General features: G+C 41.2%; 1 protein-coding gene and 1 long non-coding RNA gene across 6 annotated transcripts in view; one reads left to right on the top strand and one right to left on the bottom strand.

Moving 5' to 3' along the window:
* SPATA13 (spermatogenesis associated 13) overlaps positions 1-27,572 on the bottom strand; it is a 159,762-nt gene that overhangs the window by 126,839 nt on the left and 5,351 nt on the right. Inside the window, exon 1 of one of the 5 annotated variants that reach the window (XR_013945476.1) lies at positions 23,457-23,684. The exons of 1 other annotated variant lie outside the window; for it this stretch is intronic. Coding sequence is in view for 3 of the 4 variants with exons in the window: in XM_080577303.1 (XP_080433429.1) it covers positions 23,457-23,534 (78 nt within the window). In the remaining variant the exon portion in view is untranslated. Of the gene's footprint in view, positions 1-23,456; positions 23,685-27,572 lie in introns of those variants that run through there. 3 more of the 5 variants (XM_080577303.1, XM_080577308.1, XM_080577297.1) reach the window with 3 other exon arrangements.
* Positions 361-26,924, top strand: LOC308188409. Its single transcript, XR_013945490.1, has 2 exons — positions 361-22,941; positions 24,001-26,924. It is a non-coding gene; the product is annotated as an uncharacterized lncRNA (long non-coding RNA).

The following is a 27,572-nucleotide window of genomic DNA, read 5'->3' as shown; positions in this document are numbered from 1 at the left end:
TGTACCAATAAAAATTTCATTGGAGGATCTTGGTTTTCATTGGAGAATTCAGGTTTTGATTTCCAGTCCTTGTAATCAAACCATAAATGACAAAGGGCAAACAGGAATCTAATGCTAGAGAACTGAGTTTTCAACTACATTATATGAAATGATTTTACACTTACTATTTTAATTCCTTCTTCTTTACAGACTGTTTCCCCCTTCCATATATCATGTTTTGTTTCTCAGTCTTTTCTTCTTTACAGACTGTTTCCCCCTTCCATATATCATGTTTTGTTTCTCAGTCTTTCCAATTCACTCTTTGGATTAATATATTTAGGAGAGGGAAGAGTATGTTACTTCAGCTTTGTGAGAGTTAAATATCAGCTGTGTCGAGTGAAATAAAAAATATATTTTTTTGTCTTCTTTAAAAAAAAAGGATGTTCAGCTGCAGATATTTTGTAAAGGTGCATATCCACTACGACAAAGAGAAACATTTTAAGCAGATATTCATTCATCAAATCAAATAGCCAGCAAAATTCTATACGTCTTAGAAATATTTTATTTTTGTGCCCAACTTTGAAATTGCTTACAGCATTCTCATTTCAAGGTTTTATTCAAGACTCATCATCATGCACATCTGGGGTCTTTGGGATTTTTAATCAGTTCCATGCAGACAAACAGTAAAGATGATACATTGAATAAGTCCAGTTTTCACCTTTATCCAGATTCTTAATGTGGTACAGATGCCTTGCCTCAGTATAGCAATTACTTATGTGCTTTAAAAGAGATTCACTTCAAAAACAGAAATATTTTGTCTGAAATGACAGAAATGATCAGAAATGACTTTCATTCTTTCCCTCCATCCAGTGTCAAGTCTCAGTGGGAACAGATGCATCAGTTTGGTAATACCTGAACTTTCACCAAAACCTCTAGCTAGCCTTAAGAGCAGAACTGTAGAGAAAACAAAACAAAACAAAAAATTCATATTTGCACACACTGTAAATCATTCCTCTCTTCTTAACAATATTATTCCCACATTCTCTCAAAGGGCTTACTAGTTACTCATACCATTGTCAGTAACGTTATGCTTCTGACTAGAAATAAACATGTTTTTGGAATACAAATCTTATGTAAGAAATTTTGCCCATGCGATTCAAAACTAATTCCTAATGTTGACACATTGCTAATCACTTATGGTTAACGCTTTTTTGTTTATCTCATTAAGTTCTACAGGTACGTTATATGTACATATTTGTGAGCATTTTCTGAAATGATCTGTTGCTTCCATTTGCTGTTGGCCATCTAAATGAAATATGATAATTTAACTTTGCAAATTGTGTCAGACTTACCCTAGGTCAGGAAAACTGCCTTAGCTCTGCTCTTAATGGTATCTGTAGTATAACTATTGATTTGCAGTAAATAGTGTGTGTTTCAATTCCAGATCCTAGTAATTTTCAAATGCATGACAATATTGATCCTCCTTGGTGATTGTTTTGCCCATTGCTTTCCACTATAGTTTCTAGTCTTGTCACTGAAGATCACTTTCAGAACTATTTTCCTAATGAGATAAATTCACTAAAGTCTGAGAATGAGAAGACAATTTAAGATAATAGGTTTTCGGGGCAGAAAAGCTTCATTGCAAATGTGAAGACCACTCATTGTAATTTAGGGCCCACTTCAAGGTTTTAGCTCCTCTAAGTCTAAGCTTTTAAATATATTGGTAGAAGAAAGTGGAGATGAGTCTCACTCCTCCACATAAAAAGCCAGAGGAAGGTGCAGTCTGCAGTGACACAGGTGCACAGATAAGAACTAGAAAATGTACTGGCCACTAAAGGGGTCTCATTAAAGAGATTCATTTTGATCCTGTGGATTTCTTACAGCTTTAAGCCATATTTTTATGTGATTATTGAACAACAGCAACAACAACAAAAGGATGTCAGTTCCCTCCACAACTAGCAAACTCACTACTTTGCTTTGAAGTGACAGTAGCAACATGCTAGTTCTCAGAGACTGTTCCGAATCACCTATGTTGTTGTTCACTGCGTTCAGATCTGGGGCCCCCAGCACAAGAAGGACATGGACCTCTTAGAAAGAGTCCAGAGGAGGGTCACAAGGATGATCAATGGGTTGGAGCAGCTCTCCTGTGAAGACAGGCCGAGGGGCCTTTTCCTGTAGGCCCCCAGTATTTAAAGGGGGCCTACAGGAAAGCTGGGGAGGGACTCTTTTGTGGGGGAGTATATTGATAGGACAAAGGGAAAGGTTTTAAACTAAAAAAAGGTAGATTTAGATTAGATATAAGGAAGAAATTCTTAGAGGGTGGTGAGGCCCTGGCACAGGTTGCCCAGAGAAGCTGTGGATACCCCATCCCTGGAGGTGCTCAAGGCCAGGCTGGATGAGGCTTTGGGCAACCTGGTCTGGTGGGAGGTGTCCCTGCCCATGGCAGGGGGTTGGAACTGGGTGGGCTTTCAGGTCCCTTCCATCCCAAACCATTCTGTGATTCTCTGATCCGTAAGACCCTCCCCAGGGGTGCCTGAGGGGTACTGTGCAGCGGTCTCTCAAAAGCCCAGGCAAGGGATCCAATCTGGTGAGAAAACTCATGTCTGGCCACATGAAGTGACCATCTGTCTTTTGGCCAGCATCAAAGCACTCCTTCAACAAGGGAAAACAGGGACAACAGGTCTGAATGGCAGGGTGTACTCTTCCTAGCCCCTGTGAGCAGAGCGCCTGCAATGAAAAGAGCTATTATGGGACACTTTCAAGCCAGCATTTATAATGTAACCCCACTAACTGAGTCATGTCCTCCTTTCAAATACAGAAGAACATTTTAAAAGCAACTTTACCCAAAATGCCAAAAATGCGCAGTCTGTCTACTGCTCTGGATACTGGTTTCTAATGATGCCAGAGGGCACAGACACGTTTCCTAACTACTGAAGCTGGCACAGCTTGTGAGACACTTACACAAAGTGCAACTTCTGCGCAGAATGTCAGGGTGAAAGGCTGCAGCCCCGTCCAACCACATGCTGTACTGCAAAAATGCCTTGTCTTTTTCTTTTGCCATACTGAACACTGCTCTAGTATTACTGCTGTGGGCACAGATACAGTACATCTTCACAAGTTTGTCCGACACCTCCTGGGGAAAATTTGGTCAGGCAGGCTGAATGGTTCAACTTAGCAGCACTTTTCTCTAACACCTTGCTTTTTGGTCTGTCATTTCGGCTACTTGGCAGAGGTCTTTAATAATAAGTAATGTCTGTGTCACAGAGAGACTCTTCGCTACGTCCCAACCGGGGAAGCAGGGTCTGCTTTGTTGGTTTTCATCCAGATGACAGTGGACAAATAGCTCTGTCCCTCGCTCTCTTCCAAAATCAGACCCAGAAGGAAGCAATGGAGTGCTGGAGGGTAGTATGGTAAGGCTGGGGCCTGCTGGATGAATCAGAGTTTGTCGTGTGCACTGCTGGTAACAAACTTCAGTTCCTTTACTGCCTACTAGTAAACCTCTTCCTGTGTAAGGTTTCAGTCTTCACTGATTCTCTTTCATCACCAACAAAAGGCCTCTGATTTCTAGGAAATACCCCAAACCAGCTTATCTGTGGCCTAGACCTTCTAAATAATACCCCAAATAATTTATAGAACTATTACGCAAAATAGTGATAAAATTGTGAATACTGACACAAGAAATATTTCTGTTCAGCTGCTAATGTTTCTACTATGCATAACTTGTGTGAAAGCAAAATGTAAGCAACCTACTAGTGCATAACATTTCTTCCAGCTGCAGGTAACACATGGCTACTGCCAACCCAGACCAGGATTAAGTCTGTCTCCTATAAATGTCTGTTTGTGTGTGCCCATTTCCCAAACACCTCTCAAATTTCCCTCTGCTCACCCATTCACTGTGCTGTCCCAGCCTGTACCCTGTTAGCTTTCTGAAGCTTCCCACCACGGTTGGAGGGCTGCTGTGGAAAACTGGCAGAGTTATAGTCGCCAAAGGTGACTGAGGCTTATGGTGGAGATAAGGTGGGTAGTGGCAAAAGACAACCAGAGTTTCTTTGCTTCTGTTATTTTGGGATAAATACGTGTGCCACAATTATGACTTTCCCAAGTGGATTTTACTGCTTGAGTCTTGCATTTTAATGCTTTAATATCTTATTCTTTAGGCAGGCTGAAACTCAGTGATGTGCTGATGTTAACAGACATCTTCTAGGCAAGCGATATTAAAACTGATTCGAAGTAGCTAAAAAACTACAGATTCATACCCATGCAAACCTAGACTACTCCATTCTGCTGTTTCTTCTTTAATAAGCAGAACGTTTTCGTTCACTAACAAATGCATCTTTATTGTTAAATTCTTTCAAAATTCTCTGGTTTTTAGCCAGTAAAAGCAAAAAAAAAAAAAAAAAAAAAGAAAGTTGAACCCTTTGATCTAGAAACTTTCAAAAGCCTTGTTTATATTTCTATTTTCAATATCATTTTCTTTGGGACTCTATGTTTCAATTTTAAAGAGGCAAAAGCAAATCAAATATAAAACTTACTTAATTTGATGTCATCTGAACTGTTGTTTTGCAAATGAAATGATAGTTTCAAGCAGTGGCAGAAGCACAGTTTCCCCTGAGTTTCAGTTTGGCTAGAGAACCAAAAAGTGAGTTCCTTATAGAGTTCAACCCATAAGGATTTCATTGTTCCTGAAGAAAACGCAAAACTCTCTAATATTTAACACTCCTTTTCCTGAAACAAATTATGAACCATGAATTTAAAATGTGAACTTTAGAATCAGCTATATATGTTAAGAGATTTGTTTTGTCTGGATTTATTTGTTGCTATACTGCAAATAACTCAACTTCTGAACAGATGAGACCTTTCATGAAATAGATGTGAAACTGAAAGCATTCTTTTTGAGGAAACATTCCAGTCAATGTGATGCAAAACATTTTAAACCAGAAATTGTGTTCCTATAAAAGCCAAGAAACTCGGAATTAAAGATTTCGTGATAGCCTGAAATTCATTCCTTATGTGAACATGCATCACAATAAGAGCTTTCATAATGTAATCACAAAACATTAGACAGTGTGACAAATCAGTTTGTAAATGATCTAATAGATGAAATTCCTTTTTTTTTTCTAAATGGCATATTTCACATATGTATTGAGTCCTGCCTGAATTGTACTGAATCAAGTATTAGTGACAGAGAAGGATCTGTAATTGAGAACCCCAAATTCTGAAACTTTAATTTATTAAAAATACTAAGCAGATCTAAGAAGCCCACCAGCTTGCTTCCTACAGAGTCCTAGCCAGCTTTCAGGTGGTCAGAACTTTCTGTTACTTTGTCCTGATTCTCAAACAAGGACAGCACTTATCGGGAAAGCATCTTCCCACCAAGGGCTGGTGTTTTAGAAGTATATTAAAGTTTTATATTTCAGCACTTGGCATGGCTACTGGAAACAACAGATTTCCATAAATTTTCCTCACATTTATAATTTATAAACATACCTTAAAAAAAGTATTATTTCCAAAGACTGCAGCTTCATCCCATTCCACAAATAGGCTGATTCTTTTCTAGCAGGATATTTGAACAATACTTTACTGTGGCTAAAACTTTAAATAGCACCAGTGGAAGGGAACCCATACTATTAATGCAAAGAAGATAAATTATGATCTCTGCATTTTATCAACAGAGAGGTTAGCACTGGAAATAATTATCTACAGGAATGTAATAGTTTTGTATTGGGAAGGGTATGACCAAGTGTAGGCTGAGTTAATCATGTTTTATTATGATTTTATTTAATTAGAGGTAGTAAAATTTATGGTACAAAGAGTTTTTATCCTAAAACTGACAGATTATATTCTCAGTATCAAACTAAATTCTTCAACTACAGTTATTAATAAACTAAGTCTAATCAAAAGATCATAACAAATATGATTGTGTGTTTGGGGGCCTAAGTTACAAAGCCCTGTTAAGCATGGCAGAACCTGACTAATCAGCTTTGGAGAGTCTAATGAATTTATGTTAAAGTAAATTCCTACGAGGTAGATAGGTGCAAAATATCTTTCTCTTGTAAAAGTACATCAAGAAGCTGCAAGCACCATGAAGAAACCGAGGCCACAGCTGCCAATTTCTGATGAAATTATAAAATCATCACATCCTACTATGTTTAACCGTAAATTTTTAAAATGAAGAACACTCCCTTCCACACTTAAAGATCATATCACTGTCAATTTTTAGGTCTATAAATACACACAAATGCACTCTTCCTCCTCTACCCTGTTGAGGTGACAGGGACTCCAGTACCACCTCCTGTCCAGAGAGAGGACAGAAAGAGAGGACATCTGCTCATCTACCCATCAGATTCCTTCCACTGTCTCCCAGTCCAGATCTGCTATGAGCCGCCCAGCCTCACATCCTGAATGGACTTCTCCAGAGTAATTTTAATTTATCATCCTCTACAACCCTTCTTTCCCTCACTTCTGCTGTTTTGCCCCCACTTCTGGCCATCTTCTTCACCAAAAATTTCTCCATTCCAGACTAGCTCCTCATCCTTCTCTCTCCCTTTGAGTACATTCCCACAGCACACCTCCATGGCCTCTGCTTACTTGTCCTTGGTCCAGCCCTTACTCCCCACATCCTTTCTCTCCCCAGTCTCTGTATTCTGTTAACCCTCTCCCCAGGCTTCCTTTTGCCCCAATCACACTCTCCTACAACCGTGCTACGGCTTACTTTTACCTACAGAAATACCCAACCAGTCACTTAAGCATCTAGGCAGGCAGGCAGGCTTGGGTATTTTAAGAAAAAGGGGACAGTTGCCTCTTACTAGACACATTATTATAATAAGGGCAGCAGAAGCCAGCGTTCACAGTCTCCGGAAGTACTCTGATAGTCTGCACAACAGAAAAATTGAGACATTTTAATAGGGGTGCAGAATGGCCCAGAGAAATTCAAACCTTAAATGCGTGAAAGCGTAAGAAAGTGTAAGATATATGAGCCCATCTCCATATCAGATGCATGAAATCATCTGCTACCAGATACCAAAGGGCAGAGGAACAGGGGTCCAGTCATTCAGATGCTCCACAGAGTCCAGAGCTCCAGGTTATCAAAATAAATCTCTTTAACTGAGAAAGGATTACACTGACTTGACATGATTCAGTGTTGTTCTTCAGTTGTTCTTGCTGGAATGCTGGCATAAAATGGAAGCTTGCCAACATGAAGATGGATGACAGCAGGAGTTATGGTGGGCAGTAGGCCACATCCAAAGTAGACTCCAACACAGCACAGGAAATTGATTCAGATGATGAGCAAGAAGGCCCAGCAGAAGTTAGGAAACTTTGCACTGGTGCTCTTTTCAAAGCAGGTTCCAAGTTTCACATCTCCATGGAGGCATCTCATGCATTTAACAAGATGCATACATTTTTAATCAGAACATGATCCATGGAAATATTTTGAGAAACAGAAACCTTTGTACTTCTCCATGTTTGGAGACTGGCAAGAGGAGGCCTTTCAAAAAAAAAAAAAAAGACAATACTTGTGACCCACATTTGAAAGTTTCTTTGGAAAATGGTGTGGACAACAAACTTAGAAAACTGATAACCAGTGTCATCCTTACCAATGAACAGTCCATTGGGTGCTGTCGCTGGAGTTTCTCCAAGTCATTGCGCAAAACGAGCCACTGAACAACACACATAGATATGTCTTAGATCTACTGCTACTAAAATGACACCCAAGCATCAGCACACAGGAATCAATTAGATCATTACAGGAAGAATTGAAGATGTGAAAGATGTAGTAAGATAAAGTTCCCCAAAACAAAAAGATAGTCTCATAAATTCTGCATTTCTAGATAATTTGTGATCAAGTTGGTTGCAAAAATATCTGGCAGATTTCAAGGGCAACTTGGATGTGATGCCATCTCTGTCCCAAGAAACAATGGGCTGTGCTCAGATCAGAGAGGCTTAAGCAAGCCCTTCTTATAAAGGTAAGAAAAACATATTCACAGGAAACAGAATGAGATTATGTTTAGACAGTATTTTTGATACCTCATTCAATTGAACCTATGAATAAGCATCTGGAGGAAATGGGAAGCAGAAACAGTTGCATGAGGTACTATGAGGACAGGAAGTCTGCTCACAAGGAGCACGTTGCATTGGTTCACCACTGCCGAGCATTAGGGTGAAGGAGCAGATAATGCAGACACTATAGTTCCCAGAGAAGCTGTGGATGCCCCATCCCTGGAGGTGTTCAAGGCCAGGTTGAAAGGGTCTCTGAGCAACCTGGTCTGGTGGGAGGTGTCCCTGTCCGTGGCAGGGGGGTTGGAATTAGATGATCTTTTAAGGTCTCTTCCAACCCAAACCATTCTATGATTCTATGATAATTACAACAGCAAGATTTGAAAAACTCTTTTGGACTCTTCACAGACTGTTGATATTGCCATCTGAAAAATGCACATGGATCCTACTGTCAACATTAGTAGAAGTTTGCATTTTGGCAGTGTAGTCAGAAATTTGGCGGAAAATATAAAGCTTGTGCTACTGTTCTCTTAAGAGATCATATAAAAGCAACAAATATATAAACTATGTAGAGAATTTTTAGGGGCCTTCCACAGAAAATAAATACTGTCCTTTAATTACAGGGAACAATTTCACAAAGAGAAGTAGAAACGTTCAGTGAATTTGCTGAGAAGCAAAATATTTTCAAAGTGTTTTAAAAGTGCACCAGTACTCCTAAAGCCAATTATGTGGACCCATCACTTCCTACTATCTGCTAAATAAAAGGACCAGAAACAGGCCTGCTTCAGAAAGTACCCAAATCTTGACCTTTAGGAACACAAAAACCTCAGGCTGTGGATATGCAGAAATTAGCAGTTAAACTAGGTTACAGCACTAGATTGGCAGAACATTTGTTCCATTGATCCTTGTTCTTGTTCATGGCTTTGTGATGATTCTTAGGCTGAAGTCTTTTGTTCTGGTAAATAGCTTCAGGAGAAGAGAAGGGATACAACAAAGGCATTTAGCTTTTGAAGGGGCCTTTTCATTAGGTTATTTCTGTAAACAAAGAGAAGACAATGATACTGCTGGTATTCACTGGAATGTGTGCTACTTTCTTCTTTCCGTATTCCTATTGTTTCAATTTCACTTGGCTTTACAAAACGTGGCACCGAGAAGAAAATAAACCTGTGACCAATATAATTTACGTAAAACAGAATTATCCAAACTAATTGGATCCATATTTTTTTTTCTCCCAAAAGGAGCAGGAAAAAAATGTTATTATTGTTCTGATGTTTTTTAATTAGTGTCTGAGAAGTGTAGTGCTGGGAATACGATGCTTCAGAAACCTGTGACTCATCAGCTCTTCTTTGAAAAGCTAAACATGGGAAGAACTTTACCAAGAATTTATTTATATTGTTAATGTCAGAAACAAATATTTCAGAGGTCCTGACAAAAATCCAAGTTTCACATCTAGCACTCCTAACACATAAAGATCTAACAGAGGAAGCAAATGCAAGAGAAAAACAATGGCACAATGGACGTTTTTCCGGATATCCCACAGTACTGGCAGCGAAACCACCACGTCGCATTTGTGTCTTCTTGGGACCTCTAGCGATGCATTTGCTAATTGCAGCGTAAGGCTTTGTGAAAGCCCCATTCCCAACAGCCTGACGATTTAGGTTTGCACATATGTTTAGCATTTTGCATGTAAACAACTGCTTCACCTGAACTAGATTAAGGGCGCTTAGAAACTCAGCGGGAGGGTATTTGATTTGAGAGTTTGATGCAGCCTGGTACAAAGTGAAAGGTCATTCACAACCCCTCCATCTGATGAGTTTTCAACTCCCACACAATGACCACGGTCAATCTGATCTGTGCATTTGATTTGTGCCCATCCCCGCTCTGACAGTTTAATGGGCTGAGAAAGCACATTTGGATTAATCATCTGTTTTAAAAGGTCATTTTTAACTTGATTTGAAACAGCTATTTTTATAGCGTGAGGGGAGAGAAAGGTTTATCTACTGTGTTTAATTTCAAGTTTCCTCCACAGTTTCTGGCTTTATTCAAAAACAAATACAGAAATACCAAAACACCTCAAAAATAAAATGTGTGCTTATTTGTAACATTGGAAACAAAATTCCTGCAGAGCATCTGTTCTCAAAAGGCTTCCGCACTGGTTCCTGAGGGGAAATATTCCACTGAGCTTATGATAAGCCATCAGATTTTACAGTCGTATCCATAACAAAAATTAGATTCTTTTTTTTTTTTTCCTTTTAGTGTTGCAGGATTCTGCTGCATCCGTGGGCTGTAGCAATTCCCATCCAAAAGCACCCAAACCATTCTCACTACCATGCTGGTTCAATGGTCTAGTTTACAAATACTGAAAAAAAAAACATATCATATAGCCTGGTGTATTAAGGACAGATGAGATCAGAGCTGCCTTACCTATATATGTCAGACTGTATTTTTGTGACAGGAGCTGAGCCATCCCCTGTCTGGTGGGAAGCTCACATGTCACAAGTTCATAAAAGTGCATAGGGACCACTGCAGCTCTCTTGAAACAGACCCTAAATCTTGTTAAAGGAAATCTTTGTTTCAGGAGTTCATAAAACATAATATTAGATTGTTCTAAAGCAAGTGATAATCATTAAGCTCTCAAAGTGCTTTTACAAAGAACATGAGCATATCTGGTGGTAAAATGTCTTCTGTACCAGACGTCAGGTAAACTGTCCCTTGCTCTTTGCTAATGTTCTCTACATTTTCCTACACAGTGTGCGCTGCACTAAATAGATGCCAGCTAGTTCTAAAAATCATAGAGGAAAAAAAAGTACTGAAGTCTTCCTTATGAAGATAAAACTCTGCTTCTATTAAAGTCATAAGGAGTTGCTACTGATTTTAATAGTTCTAGGGCTCCAATAATCAAATCTGCTAAGTTGATTTTATGTAAGTTCAAAATCTATTTTTCAAGTACTCAAATTAAAAATAAACTGCTAGGAAAGTGTTTTACCATGAGCTCACATACAGAGCTCATGGTAAAACATGGGTATAGAGATTACGAAGAAGCTCAGTAATAGAAAAAATAGTTCAAATAACAAAGGGAATTTCCTAAAAACAAAGGCAGTTAGACCACAGGATAGTTTCTTAAAACACATACATATATCTTCCTGACACTGAACCCATTTAAAATTACTTTCAGATCAATATCCCACTCCACCAAAAACAAGATCTTTCTGGTCTCTTAACTAATGAATATGATGGTGGCTTGGATAGCAAGAGTGAAACTTGATGAAGCAGTCTGACTTTCACAAGAGCTCTCTTTGTGATCTAGCTGGGCTCTGCTAACGGGAACACGAGCACCAGCCTTGCGAGCCCTTGAACTTCCAGTCCCAAGTGAAATAAATCTTGATTGCTGGAAACTAAATACATTCAGGTATCAGACAATCAGGCCAGTAGCTTGTTCAGATCAAGTCTCAGTTTAGCTTGGGCAATTTCTTTCCCAGCACATCAAAAAATATAGAATACATGAAAAAGAGTCTTCTAAAGCCTTTTATTGCTAAATCACTTCTGTTGAAACTGAACTGGAATTACTGATTTATAAATCCTTTGGGGCTGAAATTCTTTACATCCATGTAGATAACATCTAATAGAATGTGGCTCCTTTATGAACATATTTTTTTGGATGTGAAACAAAGGTAAAACTAACTATTAAAGCAGACCTCTATTCACAGATATGTCAGAAAGCACCCTATGCTGTCAAGGTCAGCATTTTGCCCCAAACATTGTATTCCCCTGCTGTTAGTGCTGCTGTGGTTCATCAGAATTCAGTCTGCAGTTCTGAAGCACGAAGGAGGTGTAGTGGTGTATCCATTTGTAAATTTGATCCAAAGTCAAAGAACAGTCCAGTAGCTGTAGGAATTTGGATGTGGTAAGCTCAGTACGCTTTTTGGAACTGATGTTTTAATATGTATTTATCTGTGATCTGAGAATGGAAAAGCTGACAAGATATTGTGAGAGCTATCAGCTATGTGGGCATCGAACCAATACTGGACATCAGGTAATATCTGGGTAACTTGTAAATTCTTGCTCCAGCTTTGTTTTCTCTCTCTCTCAGTCAAATAAATAAATAAATAAAAAGCACAGTACTTTGCAGATGCACCTTGCTAATACAGTTATTTGGATAAATATCTATCTTTCTGGTTGAATGAGAAAACTGAGTCTCATCTCCAAACTTTTGGAAATCCACATTAATAACAATCACGTGTTGAGCAGTATATATCTGATCAACAGACAACTTGAAGACTTTTTTGTGCTTGTAATAACTTTGCGTGTCTTGGTTCTACACCTGATGAAGAGCCTGTTAGGCCCTCCAATAATTTGTAATTTGCAGTTAACAACATCTGCATCATTTTTAGCTGCAGGAATTTTATCACTTTTTTAATTTTTATTTTTTAGGATGAGTTTTCATATGTCTGGGTACATTTTAAAGTGAATTTCTTCAGTAATGTTTGAAATGACTACTTTCTGTTTACAGCATTAAAATGTACAAGAAAAGAACTACTGGGAAATCCTAATGCAAACATTGGAAAAGGTCAGGCTTTCACAGCAAATTTCCATAATTCATTATAGATTCACTACACACTGACAGTCTGCAGTAAATTGTCCTGCTGACAAAACTGGAAAGCACAGTGAATGGAACAAATTGAACTGCTCACAACACAAGGACAGCAATGAGATTGCTAAATGGTACAAAATTAATTCCTCAGAAGAGGTCAGGCTGCAATCTTGGATTCCAGGTTTTCAGCTGAAAGAAGGCAATTACAATTCCCCAAGTGATTCAGGTCATGTTGCTTGAGTTATACATGATGCTTTATGTCTAAATTAAATTTCTTCTAAATTACGGATTCAATAGGTTATGAATGGACCCCCCCCCCCATTTAAAGCAAGAGTTATCCTGCAATGTAGGCAGTGCAACTGAGAGGAGGTAGCAGTGGCAGCTTTCAGAAGCTGCTGAATACTTTTCTGTACCCTGGCTAAAGCCAGGCCTTCGTCCTGTTGCTTTAATGATTTTACTCATTTTTTTTCTTTATTTCAGTGTGATTCTCTCTTGCTGGTGAGCTTTGGGTGTAGAACCGGGCAGAATCTCAAATTCTGGAGATCATTTACTAAACCTCCATCTTTTTCAGACTGGCTAAACATCAGCACAAACAAGAACATTAGTCACCCTCATGACTAATGCTCATAAAAAATATTTTTAAGCTCAGAAACACAGCAGCTTGTATAATCCATCAGTTTAGACAACAAGTTATGTAGTTGCTGGACTAATGAAGTGTGCATTGCTCACAGACAGAAATGTTATTCCCCTCCTGCTTTCTAAACCTGGTATTTGACAGTATCTTGCCTGGAATCTGGGAATGCTTCCCACCTCTTGCATCAAGGTCCATTCTCTGCCTGGGTCCTGGCTGCTTGTTGGGATAAGCCTCAGATGTATACCATCCCCTCTCTAGGCCTTAATCCATCACACTACTTCCACTGGAAAAACACGAGTAGCTGAGGCTAAGTGGGATCCACTGCCCAGTCCAACGTGCCTCCCTGTAGAGATGGCCGAGGGACCAGGACTTCTGGGACAGCTGTAGAGTACACCAGGCCCATGGTTTGGAAACGGTAACAACTCTGTCCAGTAAGGGAAGGCTAAGCACACACACAAGTAACATGGGCCTTCCTCCAGCAGAGACAATATCGTTTAATTCTAACACAGAAACTTGGTCCTTATGGATCTGCCTTAATGAGAGCTTTCAGTCATTAAAGTCTGCAATCAGTGACTGCTGCAGAGACGCTCTGCTGAAAAATGCCGAGAGAAAACTGTGAAGAACTTTTACATGTTGTCCAAAAATCAGTAGGTATTTCAAGGACTCAGCAACTGAAGGGAATGATGCATGAGTTTCAGTGTAGTTAATGTTCTCCGTAATTCAGGGACAAACCCAGGTCTAAATCCCTTTGAGGTAATGGGCACTGAACCCACTGAGTGCTTTAGTTTCCTCAAAGTACAGAGATTCGTTGAGTTGAGGAGTCATCAGTTAATGGTTACAATAGTGTACAATAACAGTGTGATCCCAGAATAGCTAACCTGAGTTTGTAGAAGGCTGGCAACTCTTGCAAACAGCTGAGCCTGTCATTGGTTTCGATCATATTGATATAGATCAAAATGAGAGGTTTTAAAAGTGAAAATAAACAAACAAATAGAAAAAAAAACCACAGCTGGCTTAATGTTGAATCAAAGAAAGTGAAAGAGGGTAGATTTACATTGGATATAAGGAAGAATTTTTTCATAATAAGGGTGGTGAGGCACAAGAGCAGGCTGCCCAGAGAAGCTGTGGATGCCCCATCCCTGGAGGTGTTCAAGGCCAGGCTGGATGGGGCTTTGGGCAACCTGGTCTGGTGGGAGGTGTCCCTGCCCATGGCAGGGGGTTGGAACTGGGTGGGCTTTAAGGTCTCTTCCAACCCAAACCATTCTGTGATTCCATGAAAGAATTAAACCTCATTTACTCTTCAGTGAAGGAAGGTCTACAGGTTGCACACAGACAAGTTCATGATCTCCCAGACCACGACTTCAGGGTTCTGTGTTTGCAGGAGATGACAGCACTGTCACCAGGCAAAGGAAGTGGCAGCCACAGTGTTAAGTGCTGATGCCACACCTCTGCTTTGAGAGGGAAGTCGTATTTTGGCACCCAAATGAAAGAGGACATTTTCATAACTGATTATTTTTGTAACTTTTGGTCTATGTAAATCTCCTGGCAATGCATTAGGACCTTAAAGAGGTTTAAATGATGAAAGCCTCTCAACTTATCTTTGAGCTTACCTGGAGTTACAGTGTTTATCCAGAGCTTGGGTATATTGTTGCCTGAAGGGTGACAAGACAGTCAGAGAACAGATAACAAGAAGTCTGTCAAACCATATGCTCTATACCCTGGGTTTTCTGCACAGCTCACTGTTTGGTTCAATTTACCTAGTGATTTATAAACTTTAAATGGAAGACTTCAGCTCATTCTAGTCCCGTCTTCCAAACGCTGTATTTTCATTTAGCCAGGCCGTGCTGTGTAATCCAGAGCTTGGGGCAAGGGTACAGCAAGCCAAGCCTGGGGATGGCCAGCTGAGAGGGTTTGCTGCAATAGCTAGGTTTTAGGATGTGGATTTGATCACGTCTAAGTTGGAGACAGCTAAGACTGCCTTGATTGAGGAAGGGATGCTTAAAAGCACCAAAAGAAGTAAATGGCATGGTCTTTTCAGAGACTTGCATGCCTATCTGTGACTGCTGGCCCTGATCAGTCAGACCAGTAGGCCCGCTGAAGGCAGCTTTTCTGCTGCGTCCTCTCTGCTCACAGAGGGCCCCAAAGTCAGCAGGAGGGACAAGTTTCCATTTCTGAGTCCAGTTAGCGAGATCTGGGGAACTTCACAAGGTATCTTGTTTTTCCTAACCCTCCAGGATCAGTAACAGCAGGGGAGCCGGCGCAGTCTGACCCGCCATCAGGTGGATTAACTGGCCAGTTTCCTTGTGAAACAGGTGAATGGTGCACTATGGAGTCTCCACAACAGCCAGGAGCCCACCAAGGGAAAGGATTGCTTTTCTCCACTTGTAAATAAAGATTTTTAACTATACTTTTCTGTCTGATTCTCAGGGATTTTTTTCTGAAAAGCATGGTTAGCTTCAACGTAGCAGTCAAAGACACTGCTAAACATTCCCTGCTGGTGAGACTGATTGTGCAAAGGCTCACTGGGATTTACAAGTCTGATTAGAAGTCACTGGCCTTATAAGAGACTTTATTAGGCTGTACCTCAAGAAATGTTTCCACCACATTTTGTGGCCACATTGCAAGTGATGTAAGTAATGCATTTTCTCAACTGTTCACCCCCAGCACTTGGAGGTCCCTGTTCCTGCTGCAGGGATTGCTCAAATTCTTCTAAAGCTGCATCTAAATTATCATGATTTACTGAATGGTGTATTAAGGTAAATAGACACATATTAATGCTCCAGGTTGTAATGTGGTTCACAAGAGCTCTTATCAAAAGTAAAAAATGAAACTGTCAGCAGGAAGAGTTCTTTCAATGCTAGTTAATGTGATACATCCTTTGCTTCTGCAAAAAAATGGGCTAACTTCAAAAAAGAGCAGGAGCCTGGATACAGCTTAATGTTAAGGTTGTATAAACATCAAACCAGAGTGCTCATATTGCAGGAGCTCTGGGTCTCACTCATCCCTACACCATCTCTGTCTCATTTTTCTCATGCCTTCTGCCATGTCAGAACTGCAGTAAAAAGCACTTTAGGCCAGGCGCCACATTTTTTTATATTTTGTAAAGCACCTAGGATGCTTTTAGCTGCACTAAGACAATGGGCATTGTATACAGAAGAATGAATGATCACTGCTATAGACGGAGATTTCTACACACTGCCCTAAGTTTGCAACTGCTCCTTTTACAACAAAAACAGTGGTAAGAGCTTTGGATATTGTTCAGTAAGGCTTTAAGTGTCTAAGCGAGTTTTAATACCCCTGTACTACCATGATTACCAAAGCATTGAACATCTGCACTGGAACAAAAACTGAATTTCATAGGCAAAATACATAGCTGTACTATCATTTTTTAATGTCATCAAAATCAGCATTTCATATAAAGCAACTTTGTCCCTTTTGGTCAGAATCCAAAGTTTCAGTTCCACAAGACTGCTCCTAAGCTCCCCGCCACACACACACACCTCTTTATTTTGGTGCTGTGCCATCACCTTTTCCAGTCTCCGTAATGCTTGAGTCAACAATTCTTTGTCTTTAATAACAACCTTGCAATTTCTGGGTTTCTAGCTATTCTCTTTAATGGCTATATTCAGTTTTCAGAGGTTTTGTGCTGCCTGTGGAAGGAGAGATGCTCCCTGATCTAACATCGAAATATGTAGACAGATTATTCCCAACTGGGCATAAAGCCTGCCAGTACAATGTTGATCCATTGGTGCTCTTGAAAAGATTTTAACTGGCAGTGAGTTTATGCTAAATCAGAGCTTGGCTTCAGATGGCCATGGCATTTCTGATGAAGCACTAGGATCCCCAAAGGCAGGTGGTTAAGTCCACTTATGTCCAGGCCTTTCCCAGAATATTTTAATGCTGAAGAACAGTGACCAAAAGCTCCCAGGCAAAACTTTTGCTCGTCCCTGAATCAGATTGATCATCACCTCTGCCAACACTTAGCACAGCTGTAGGAGGCAAGTGTTGTCCCCCTGGGAGGACTTCAGCCCCTGCCTATGGGTAGGCTGCCAGAATAGCCTGGCATGTTCAATACAACATATATGAACACAATACAACACTGATGTTAATAGGGCTGAAATAACTCACACCAGCTATAGACCTGATGAAGGCGCAAAGGTATTGCTAATAACTGCAAAAAAATAAAATGAAAAATAATAAAACTTCAGCTGAAATCCTCAGATATGTGGCTTTATCACTGACTGAGGTATAGCTAGTCCCATTAGCACTCTGCCTTGCTTTCCAGGGCAATGGGAACTGCCCTGCAAGAACAGCAGCACAATATAGTAACTGACTCCCTTCCTTTCTCTTTTTAAAGCTTTAAACGAGAAAGATGTTCTGGCTCTGAAGTAAGGACTGGAGAAGGAATATATTTTTATACCCATAAGAAGCTATTGCCTTGAATTAAATGTCATTTCAAAGACATTTCTTCATTTCCAGCAAATAAGCACAGAGACCATTTTCAGAGTCCCGTCAGACAGCAGAAACAACTCCTTAGGATTTTGGTCACCAACCGCTTATTGATGGAGAAATGAGCATAATGGCAATGTTTTGCAGAAACTGCCTACAGGACTGAATGGTGTTTGCATGGAGTAGGCAAAGAGCTTCTCCAGTAAGGTGATGCCAAAATTTATCCAGTGATGTGCAACAACCAGTCTGCCCAGCTCTAACCGGTACTTTCCTATAAATGAAGAGACATTTCTTCTGGGAATTACAGCACTGTTTAGCAGCTTTCACTTTATCCTGTCTCTCTCTCCTCCCGTCTCTCAGCTTAGCTGCTACAAGGAAAAAGAAGCTGAGAAGTGTCATCACAAGCCATACAAATGTGTAGCATCCAGAACAGAGTAAAAGAAAATGCTAATCAACAGACTATATCAAATATAAAAGAACTAGAGCTGATACAGCTCAGAAGAAAAACAAATAAATGACTAGAAACAGCTTCTAGTCAAAGTACCCATCCTGAACTTTCCATGTCTTCAGTGAAAAGACAAAGGGTCAACATACACAGGCAGAGCTGACCCAGAGCAGTTTCGATTTTGTCATGCTGTTCTGAGTGTTGGTCATTTGCTACATTGCAAATAATGGTCCCTTTTTGTCATCGAAAGAACAATAACTGCGACACCAAAATGCTTTTCGTGCCATTCAGTGCAAGTCACTGCAGTGATTTTGTTCTGGCCTCTGCTTAATTCTTCCATCCCGATTGCTGCAGCATTTCCCAGCACATCCAAAACACTTGGATCCGTGGTTCTTCTCCCTTAGTCCCAGTTGCACAATGATTTTGTTTACAGCTTATTTCTTCTCTCTGGATACAAATGACTCCAGCCCTTTCACAGTCTGACAGCCCCAGATGAAGATCACAGAGGATGGAGATGTTTGCTACCATCTGCTGGTGAACTAGTGCTGGGGGCCAAGCCAGCACCACAGACCTGTCTGCTTTTCTACGTTCATTACCTGACCCCTTTTGAGTCACATTTATTTTGGGGTTTGATTGAGGCTAAGAAAATGCTGATATTTTTGTTGGGTGTCAAGAAGCCAGAAAAGCTGGGCATGCTATATTGTAAGCAAATAAACAGGGAGAAACAGATATTAGTCCTTCACAGAAGACTAAATCTCTGGTAGCAAGATCTTTGAGGAGGCATGCGGGAGCTGCGGAACTCCCAGAAGTGTAATGACAGGCAGAAAACCTTGGTCTGCCATCACAGCTTGAGGTACCAAAGCTCTACCGTTGCTAGAAATAACAATGTCATCGCCTCAGAGAGTACTTGCTTCTATGGCAGTAGCTCCCAAATGATGCATCATAATCCCGAGTGGGGTTACGGCAGTGTGCAGCGTATTTCGGGGTTGCTGAGACAAGCAACGGGGTCCTATACTATTGCTGATCTGTTAGTGTTGTGAAAAGTGAAGGGAATTGGTCAATCTCTTCTTTGGCTGCATCACAAAGTGACAAAAACAACTAATAAATACATGAAATGGGGTGCATCTGTACCCAAGAGCAGGGACAGAAAATAAACACATCCCTTGTGCTTGTCTGTTCATAGAAGCTGATGTAACAATATGGCTGGTGTGTATATTGGAGAGGTCTTTAAAAGCTAAGTAGAAAAAGCATTTCAAGACAGCCATAGCTGTTTCTGGATGCTTATCAAGGAACTTTTACTTGGAAGTGCTTAGCAACTCTGTATTTATCTGAAATGAAGTTCAATGAGAAATGCACTGTTCTGCAAGCTGAAAACAACATCCAAGTTAAAGAACAAAGTGAAATTCTTCCCCGCAGGTGCTGAGCATCCCCAGCTTCACCATCTCCCCAGCTTCAATGGGATCTTGGGGGGCGAAGCAGCCCCCTGGGGTAATTGAACACCTTCCTAGATTAATCCCTATAGTAATCCATTGCAGCATGTACCACAGTCACGCTGCCCTCCTCCTGCACTCAGTTCTCTGCAGGTGAACTAGAGACAGGGACTGAATGAGCATCGCAGACCTGTCTGCTTTTCTGCATTTATTACCTGACCCCTTTTGAGTCACATTCATTTAAGGGCTTGGTACGAGGCTAGGAAAACGATGATATCTGCTGTGTGGCAAGATGACATTTGTCATCACCACACTGTCCTGCTGCTCATGGTCTGCTCCTTTGCTAGGGTGCACTAAATCCATGCATTTAGATTGTGAGCTTTTCTGCTGAGGCCATTTTTCTGTTTGCACTGCATTTATCTCAATGGCTTTTGACATCGGGGGTTACTCAGGCACCACCACAACAAAGCAATAACAAACTGCACTTACTCTCGCAGCACAAGGCAGAGCGAAGCTCTGTGTAAGCCCAGCTGAGGCTTTTGAAACAGCAGCGGGGAAGGCTGCTGCGTGCTGCTGCCTGCTTCCCACGCCTCGCCTCCCCTCCTGCCCTCCCCGGCCCTTTGCAGGCAGGGGCTCTGTACTCAGAGGGAAAACACGGGCCCCCTGATTTTTCTGGTTTTCTTATCACAGATACCGCTCGGTTTGTAGGACTCGAGCGTTGTTCTCGCATCCCTAGGGAGGAATTTACATCGCCGTTTCTCAGCAGCCGTTCCGATGACGAGTCCCTGCCCCAACGGCTGCAACTGGCAGGGAGGGCAATCCATTGTGCAGCCTTCGAAATTTGGCATCAAGCTTCTGCTGGCTCCCAACCGCCTGCAAAGCAGCCCCAGCTCATTCATATATCCATGTCAGGCAGACAAAGCGCAGGGCTGAATTGGCAAGAAACCCCGAGGTAGGCTGATCCCCATCGAGTGAACTTCCTGGCCTTGAATAGAAAAGCACAGAGCAGCAGTTTTTGGTGCTTCCCCCCTACACAGTTCAGGCAGGATCCAACAAAACAGACCCATCAACAGTGAGAGGAAATCAATGGGATTCACGTGCAGCTAATCCTCAGTGAGTGAGCACATTCTGTAACTAAAGCTGGTTGTACCCTGTGAGTTTGAATTGCACTCATCTAAGCAGCACGTTGTCTATTCCCTGGTTAGGAAATAAGTGGTAGGAGTTTGTTGGTGGATCAATAGCTGCATGATCTTGTTCTCTCTTCCTAAAGCCAGATATATGTCACAAAGAGGTGCAATTCTAGACTCCCCTAATGCTAGCAGCAAAGGATGGAAAGTGCAGCAGTGATTCACACGAGCACTACCTGAAAAGGCGTTTGAAGAGGGACTCTGGCCAAGCTGATAGCAGCCACGGCCTGATTTGTGTCACCCAGACGTAGCACACAGTGCTCAGCCCCCTGCTCTCCCTATCAGCTCTGCGCCTGTTGACAGATCGAGAAGCACCAGCAGCCTGCGCTCCGAGGAGCTGGCAAACGAGCGGAGGCAGACTGACACGGAGACGTGAGAAAGAGCAGCCCCATCCCCTCCTCCAGGCTTCAGAACAAAGATGCTTGCGGTTTATTATAAAGATGCTTCTTCCTTTGGTTTTCAAGCACTGGTGCCTACTTGAAAAGGCACGTTCAACTCCGAGCCCTTTGCACTTGTCAGCACCCTTTTCAGCTGTCACCTCCCTCTAAGTCTTCCTGTACTCACGCCCTCCCCCACTTCTAATTAAACTAGTTTTTACAAAACAATATTTTGACAAAAGCAATGAGCTTTATGCACTACAGACCGTGAAATGCCTGGAGCAGGAGTCTTGTCTTTCTCCCACAGTTTCTGAAATATCATAAAAATGATTATTATACATATAATTAGAGTAGGCTTGAGCCTTAATATTTTTTCACCAATATTTCTAACTAGAAATTAATTTCTGATAGAAATAAAAAGTGCATAGTGTGGGGCAGAAAGATAGTAATTTGGGACAAAACTTGCACCATTCTTCCTGTCCATGTCTCTGTCCTCCCTCCTCCAGCAGTGATGTGACCTCTTTCAGCTTCAAAGGATTTAAATTAACTTGCAGTACCAATGCTGTTCTAGCTGATATAAGGACATAAGCAAGGCAGGGTTGTAGGGAAACAGTGTCTTTCATCAGCCTCCCACTGTGAAAATAGAAGGCTTGTGTGCCTGAATCCTTGTCGGATTTTTCCTACTGTAAGAGTTGGTCAATAAAAATATTACCTCCCTCCACAAAGACTTTTTAAAATTAACTTTAAATTTATTGGATTTTGTGTGTGTGTGTGTGTGCATTTTGTTGTTGTTGATTGATTGTTTTTGCTTGTAAGCTTTACTCCAGAGCCATCTCTTCTGTTGGCTTGGCATCCCATTTTGGAATATATTCCATATAATTGTGCCTACTTTTTAACATATTTTTACTTCCAGGTAGGTACATCACAGCATGGTAAGATCCAGTCTCCTTTTCCATTGCAATTCCTTCCCCTACATGCTTTGTAGCCTAAAGGCAGAGTTACAAGTCCTCACAACTCTGATATGAAGGCAGAAAAATCTAATATACCATTAGCAAATGTAGGTAAGGCCTATGTATTTTTTTGAAATTAACCTTTCATTACCATTTAGTGAACGCTCACTTTGGGAAGATAAGATTTCCTAATAAGTAGGGAATCTGAAGTAATACCACTGTAAACTCCCACACAGAAAGAAAACATCCAATATAATTTATTTCATGTGAATTTTACTCCAAACACTCTTTGCCCCAGCAGCTGATTTTTATTTAGGATTTATTCTACAAATGGTACAGATCTGGGCTGGGGCCACACCGTACCAGGCACTTTAAAGGACTTGCAGTAACACCTTCTGGGCAGTGTCTACCTCACAAGCCAAGAGAAAAGACAGGTCACAGACTGAGAAAGGGATACAGCAGAGATATATGACAACTACTTATGCAGCACAATGAATCATGCAGAGCTGAAGGAAGAGCAGCTGCCCTGCTCTGTCACACTATCTAGTTACTCATAACTGGCACACATCTTAAATACATAATAACAGATGGAGGTGAGGTTCCTACAGTCGCTGCTCTGTAAGCAATTGACTCTAAAATGAAGTTTTTAAAGCAGCACTTCAGAAGATAGTGAGTGGGTGTATTATCACACTGCACTACAGTGAAAGCACACACTCACTGATAAAGAAAGGAAAGGCAACGATGTTAGTCCCATCTCATCCTGACAATGCTGGTCTCTTCAAGATGAGATTGGAACATGTGTCTCAAAGAAATGAAGATCTGATCTGAATCTCTGAATGGAAGAAACAGCTGACCTGCAAAGCAGCTCTGGCTTCTGCCAAATTTTATTACAATCACATGCCAGGTAAATTGTGTGTCTAGTTTTTTGTTTGTTTGCTTGCTTGCTTCAAGTCATTTATTATAGGGTTGCAAATTTTTTCTAAGTTATTGTATCTTGATGAAGTTGACAAATCCTTGTAATCCCTATGGTATCTAGGAAGCTTGAAATATTTCCCCAAAACACTGCCCCGTCCTTACAGAAATTAATGGCTTGCGTTTATATACCTCTCAGCATTTGCTGTCGATATAAATACAGTAGCATTTCCAGACTAGAATGAGCAAAGTGGCTGTGCATTTGGCTATTTTAAAGTCAAACAATAGAAGCTTTAAAAAGCAACTAGTAATCTCTTCTCTAAAACCAGATCCATTTAGTCTGTCTAGTTCCAACCAGTGGTGCATACGCCATTTTGCAGTGCAGTTCCCCTAAAAGGTTATTACCCCCCTTAAAATTTTGTAAACATGTCTTACAGTTGGGAAAACACTTAAAATACTAATTTCCTGTGCCACCAGCTTCTTTACATGATGCATATCTGAGCTTACCTTCCATGTGACGGAGGGGCAGGCTGCCAAGGTGAAGGTAACTTTCTCTGTCACCACATTGAAGGTGACCCGAAACATGGTTTGTATTCCAGTAGCCTCGGACCCGGGGCAGAAATCTTCAGCGATGGCCACACTGCTCACTTGTGTCCATGCTGCCAGTCTCCTGTCACGCTGCGCTATACGTTCAGCAAACCCGTAATGTTATGATCAAAGCTGAAGCCTGAAACAGCTGTAAGGGTCCAGCTTTTCCCAGCAGCCTTGCTCCTGTGTGTCAGGACTAATCAGATTAGCTGGTCTTACTTGTCTGAGTTGGGACTAACAGGTTAGCAGAACAGTTTGGGTGGGGGAAGGGAGCAGAAAATAAATCAAATTAGGGCATTTAGTAAGCAGCTGAGATTTCCTTCCTGCTTGCCTTTGTCTCTTTACAAGGCTCACACAGAGCTAGGACAATGCACCACAAAAATGCAGCTTTGTTTTAGAGCAGCTCTTTGTATAGGAGAATTTCCCTAACTTTGCCTTGATTTGATTCATTTTTGGTTGCCAGTGATCACCAAGAGGAGAGCTCTCACACAGTGGCCTGGATGTTGTGCAGATAAACAAGCCTCAGACAGAAAAGGCGAGTATTGTGCTTTTTTCGTCCCACACTACCCGAGAAGGCAACACGCGGGCTGTGCCAAGAGATCAGTCACACGACCTGCTCTGCACAGTGCTGGATAACGGTGGTCACAGATGGTCAAATCTGAAGACTTGGGCAAAAGGGTCAGAGGGACAGGACAGGAGAGGAAAATGGACCAAGTCATGAACCTCAACCACTTTGGAGTAACTTTCCATCTCCCTGAGTAAGGCAGATTTACCCTAAAGGGAAGGAAAATTAAAAAGGAGAAAGAAAAAAGGCAAATCAAGTAGTGCAGCAGCCTCCTTCCCACCATTAGAACTGGATGACTAGATGCATGAGCTCTGATGATGACATGACATGGGAGACACTGCACATGGAAGATGCTTCCCTGGTGAACATAACCAGTGCAGTCAGCTCTGCCTGATACCATCACACAATATTACTAGCATGCAAACAACAGACTTATTTTGGGAAACATCTCTCACCTGTACTTATCCTTCCAAGAAATACATCTATAGTTCAAGCTAGTCACCCAATTTCCTCTCTTGCCAATGGAATAAGATAGATCAGGTCAACTGGCCTCTGCAACTGCTTCTTTCTCACCACTTACTGGAGAGAGGAAGCCTATACACTGACATTTCAGAAAGCTGATATGACATGAGATTAATACTTCCCTTGAAAACTTCTATTAAGTCTTCAGACTGAGTTCAAAGATGTGTTTTCTTTCCTCTATTTGCTCCGTGGGTCTGGTCTGTGACTCTAGGCAGATGTTTGCTGTAGAATGAAAAGGCCATCAGAATGTCCTGAATTCTACTAATTAGTAACTGTTCCATGAGTAACACATTTATGGTGTTGGAAAGAGGCCATTCTGAGGACCTTTTATTCTTACAGGTGAATACCGACTCGTATAATTGTACTGACACTGGACAGAATAGACATGCTACAGCTCTCCAGAGGGAATAGTGACTTGACAATCTGACCTCGTAAGAATTCGTTTATTCTAATAATGTAATTCTTGTGGCCCAGAAGAAGCCACAGAGCAAGCAAAAGCTAAGGAATGTCCCAAATTTTTGATGATATCATATGGGTGGATTGCTGTACTTCAGTGCCTGCACTGGCAGAAGTGAAGCCCACAGTGTTTAAAGGGCACAGAAGCCCCATCACAAGGCTATTATTCAAAATCCTAAAATAAATAAATAAATAATCACAAACAAAACCCCCAAAACCCAACATGAGTCAAATGACAAAGGAGAACTTTGTAGGAAGCCCACTGTGAACACTGCCGTACAGATCTGGCATCTCACCTTTAAAGAACAGAATGATGTCTTGTCATGTAAGTCGCAGCTGAATAGGCAGACAAATATTCTGTTTGCTGGGATTAGGTAGTAGGTTTTTTTATTATTATTATTTTCATAAAGAGAAAATAAGATTCAGCTCCGTGTAAATAATACACCAACAGTAACATACTTAAGGATTTCTGAAGAGACTCATGCACAGTAAAATGTGCTTCTTTCCTCTCATCAGCTGACTTCCTTTGGTCTGCTTTCATTTACCTAGCCATGTAGTTTCTCTTAGCACTATTCAAGTACCAGTCGATGAAGTGGAGGCAAAATAACATAAAGTATCTGCTTGCTTTAATTTTATAAAAGCTATGGTTTTTCTTTTCTTTAAAGGGCTGGTTTACTGAGAATCTGAAATAGAAAGTTTCCTTTGTGAGAAAGACAAGCTTGTAAACTGTCTTCCAAGTGCCAGCAATGCCGTTGTTCCTGTGATTTATGGTTGTCACAGGCAGTCAGGCTCAGGTCGAGACAGGTCCTCTGGTAATTTGTGCCACACTGATAGAGAGCTCTGGGGATGAAAAGCTGTATCATGAAGACAAGCGAGTTTTAGGCCGATATGGTCTCAGTGCCCCCTGTGCTACTGAGCACAGAGCGTGGTGCTTGTTCCTATTTTTAATCAACAGTCTCATGACTCGAGAAAATTACAATAACTTGGGTTCAAGGTCATTACAGATGCTTAGATTGCTGTAACTAATTTCCACTTCCAAGAAACAGAGCAGAGGGCATGTTAAACTGTTTTTGGAAAAAAAAAAAAAAGTTTCTGTGAGATGCTGCTACAAACAAAAAATCAAATGCATTTATACTTATATAATGCTTTGTACAAATTACTCCTGGGAGTAGTCCCATTGCATACATAATTAAGAAGGACTTGACTCATAATAAAACAACAAATGTATTTTATTATGGATCTGATAAATTCAGAAAGAAATGTCTTTGAGATTTAACTCATTGCTTATCGCACCTGTTCTTTGTAATCATTTTCCAACTACCTTACATTGGGTCTCAGCCCTACTGATTAAAACTGAGACAGGGACACCTGCAGTTTCCATCTTTGCACAGCAAAGCACCTAGCACAAGATCCTCGTCTCTAACAGGGGCTGGACATTATCACGGTAAGAAAAAATGAGTAAAGAGCTCAGCATATGAAACCTCCAAACTCGATGTTCAGCCAACACAATATGCCTTTTTCTCCTCTCCATGTTATCTTTTAGCTTCTCCCTTCTCCTTTGTCTCCTCGTGCTCTGTGATATATATCAGCTTTTCATGTCTTGTTACCGTTCATACTGTAAGCTCCTCAGGGCAACGTTTGATTTATTCTATGTACAGCCCCAAACTTATGCCTGAGTACTAGCAAGGTCTCTGGAGCACCAGTGCATTATAAATTAAGACGTTCAGCATATTAAGACAAGCCTCAACTACTACCTTCAAGTGTTTAGAGAAGTTATTCCTCAGACACGTTTTCTCCTCCTGTTAATCCAAAGACATGCATAATAAATTTGTTTAAAACAAATACTCTTAATATGCTGAATACATTGACTTAGCAAATTGCACAGAAGATCACAACTGGGAGCTTAGTGACAAACACTGCTTTATGGCATACTCAGAAATAGACTCTGCCGATTGTTACTTTCCTTTCCCTAAAACACCTAGAATCACAGAGTCACTAAGGTTGGAAAAGACCTCCAAGATCATCTGGTCCAACCACCCCCCTACCACCGATGTCACCCCCTAAACCATGTCCCCAAGCACCACGTCCAGCCTTCCCTTGAACACCCCCGAGGACGGTGACTCCACCACCTCCCTGGGCAACCCGTCCCAGTGCCTGACTGCTCTTTCTGAGAAGAAATGTCTCCTCATTTCCAACCTGAACCTCCCCTGGTGCAACTTGAGGCCATTCCCTCTAGTCCTTATCACTAGTTACCTGTGAGAAGAGGCTGACCCCCAGCTCCCCACACCTTCCTTTCAGGTAGCTGTAGAGAGCAATAAGGTCTCCCCTGAGCCTCTTCTATATGTTAGCATGCGCCCTGCTCTTTGATAGCACCCCACACTGTTCTTCCTTCCCAAAGAAACGATCAGATCCAGAAGCATACCCCAACATGACAACAACTGTAGACATAAGTCCCGAGATCTGTTCAAAGAACCAGACTTCCTATCCGTCCT

The sequence above is a fragment of the Anser brachyrhynchus genome, assembly GCF_964034855.1.
Source record: "Anser brachyrhynchus genome assembly, chromosome: 1".
Classification (NCBI taxonomy): Eukaryota; Metazoa; Chordata; class Aves; order Anseriformes; family Anatidae; genus Anser; species Anser brachyrhynchus.
This window is presented reverse-complemented; position numbering and strand designations above follow the sequence as displayed.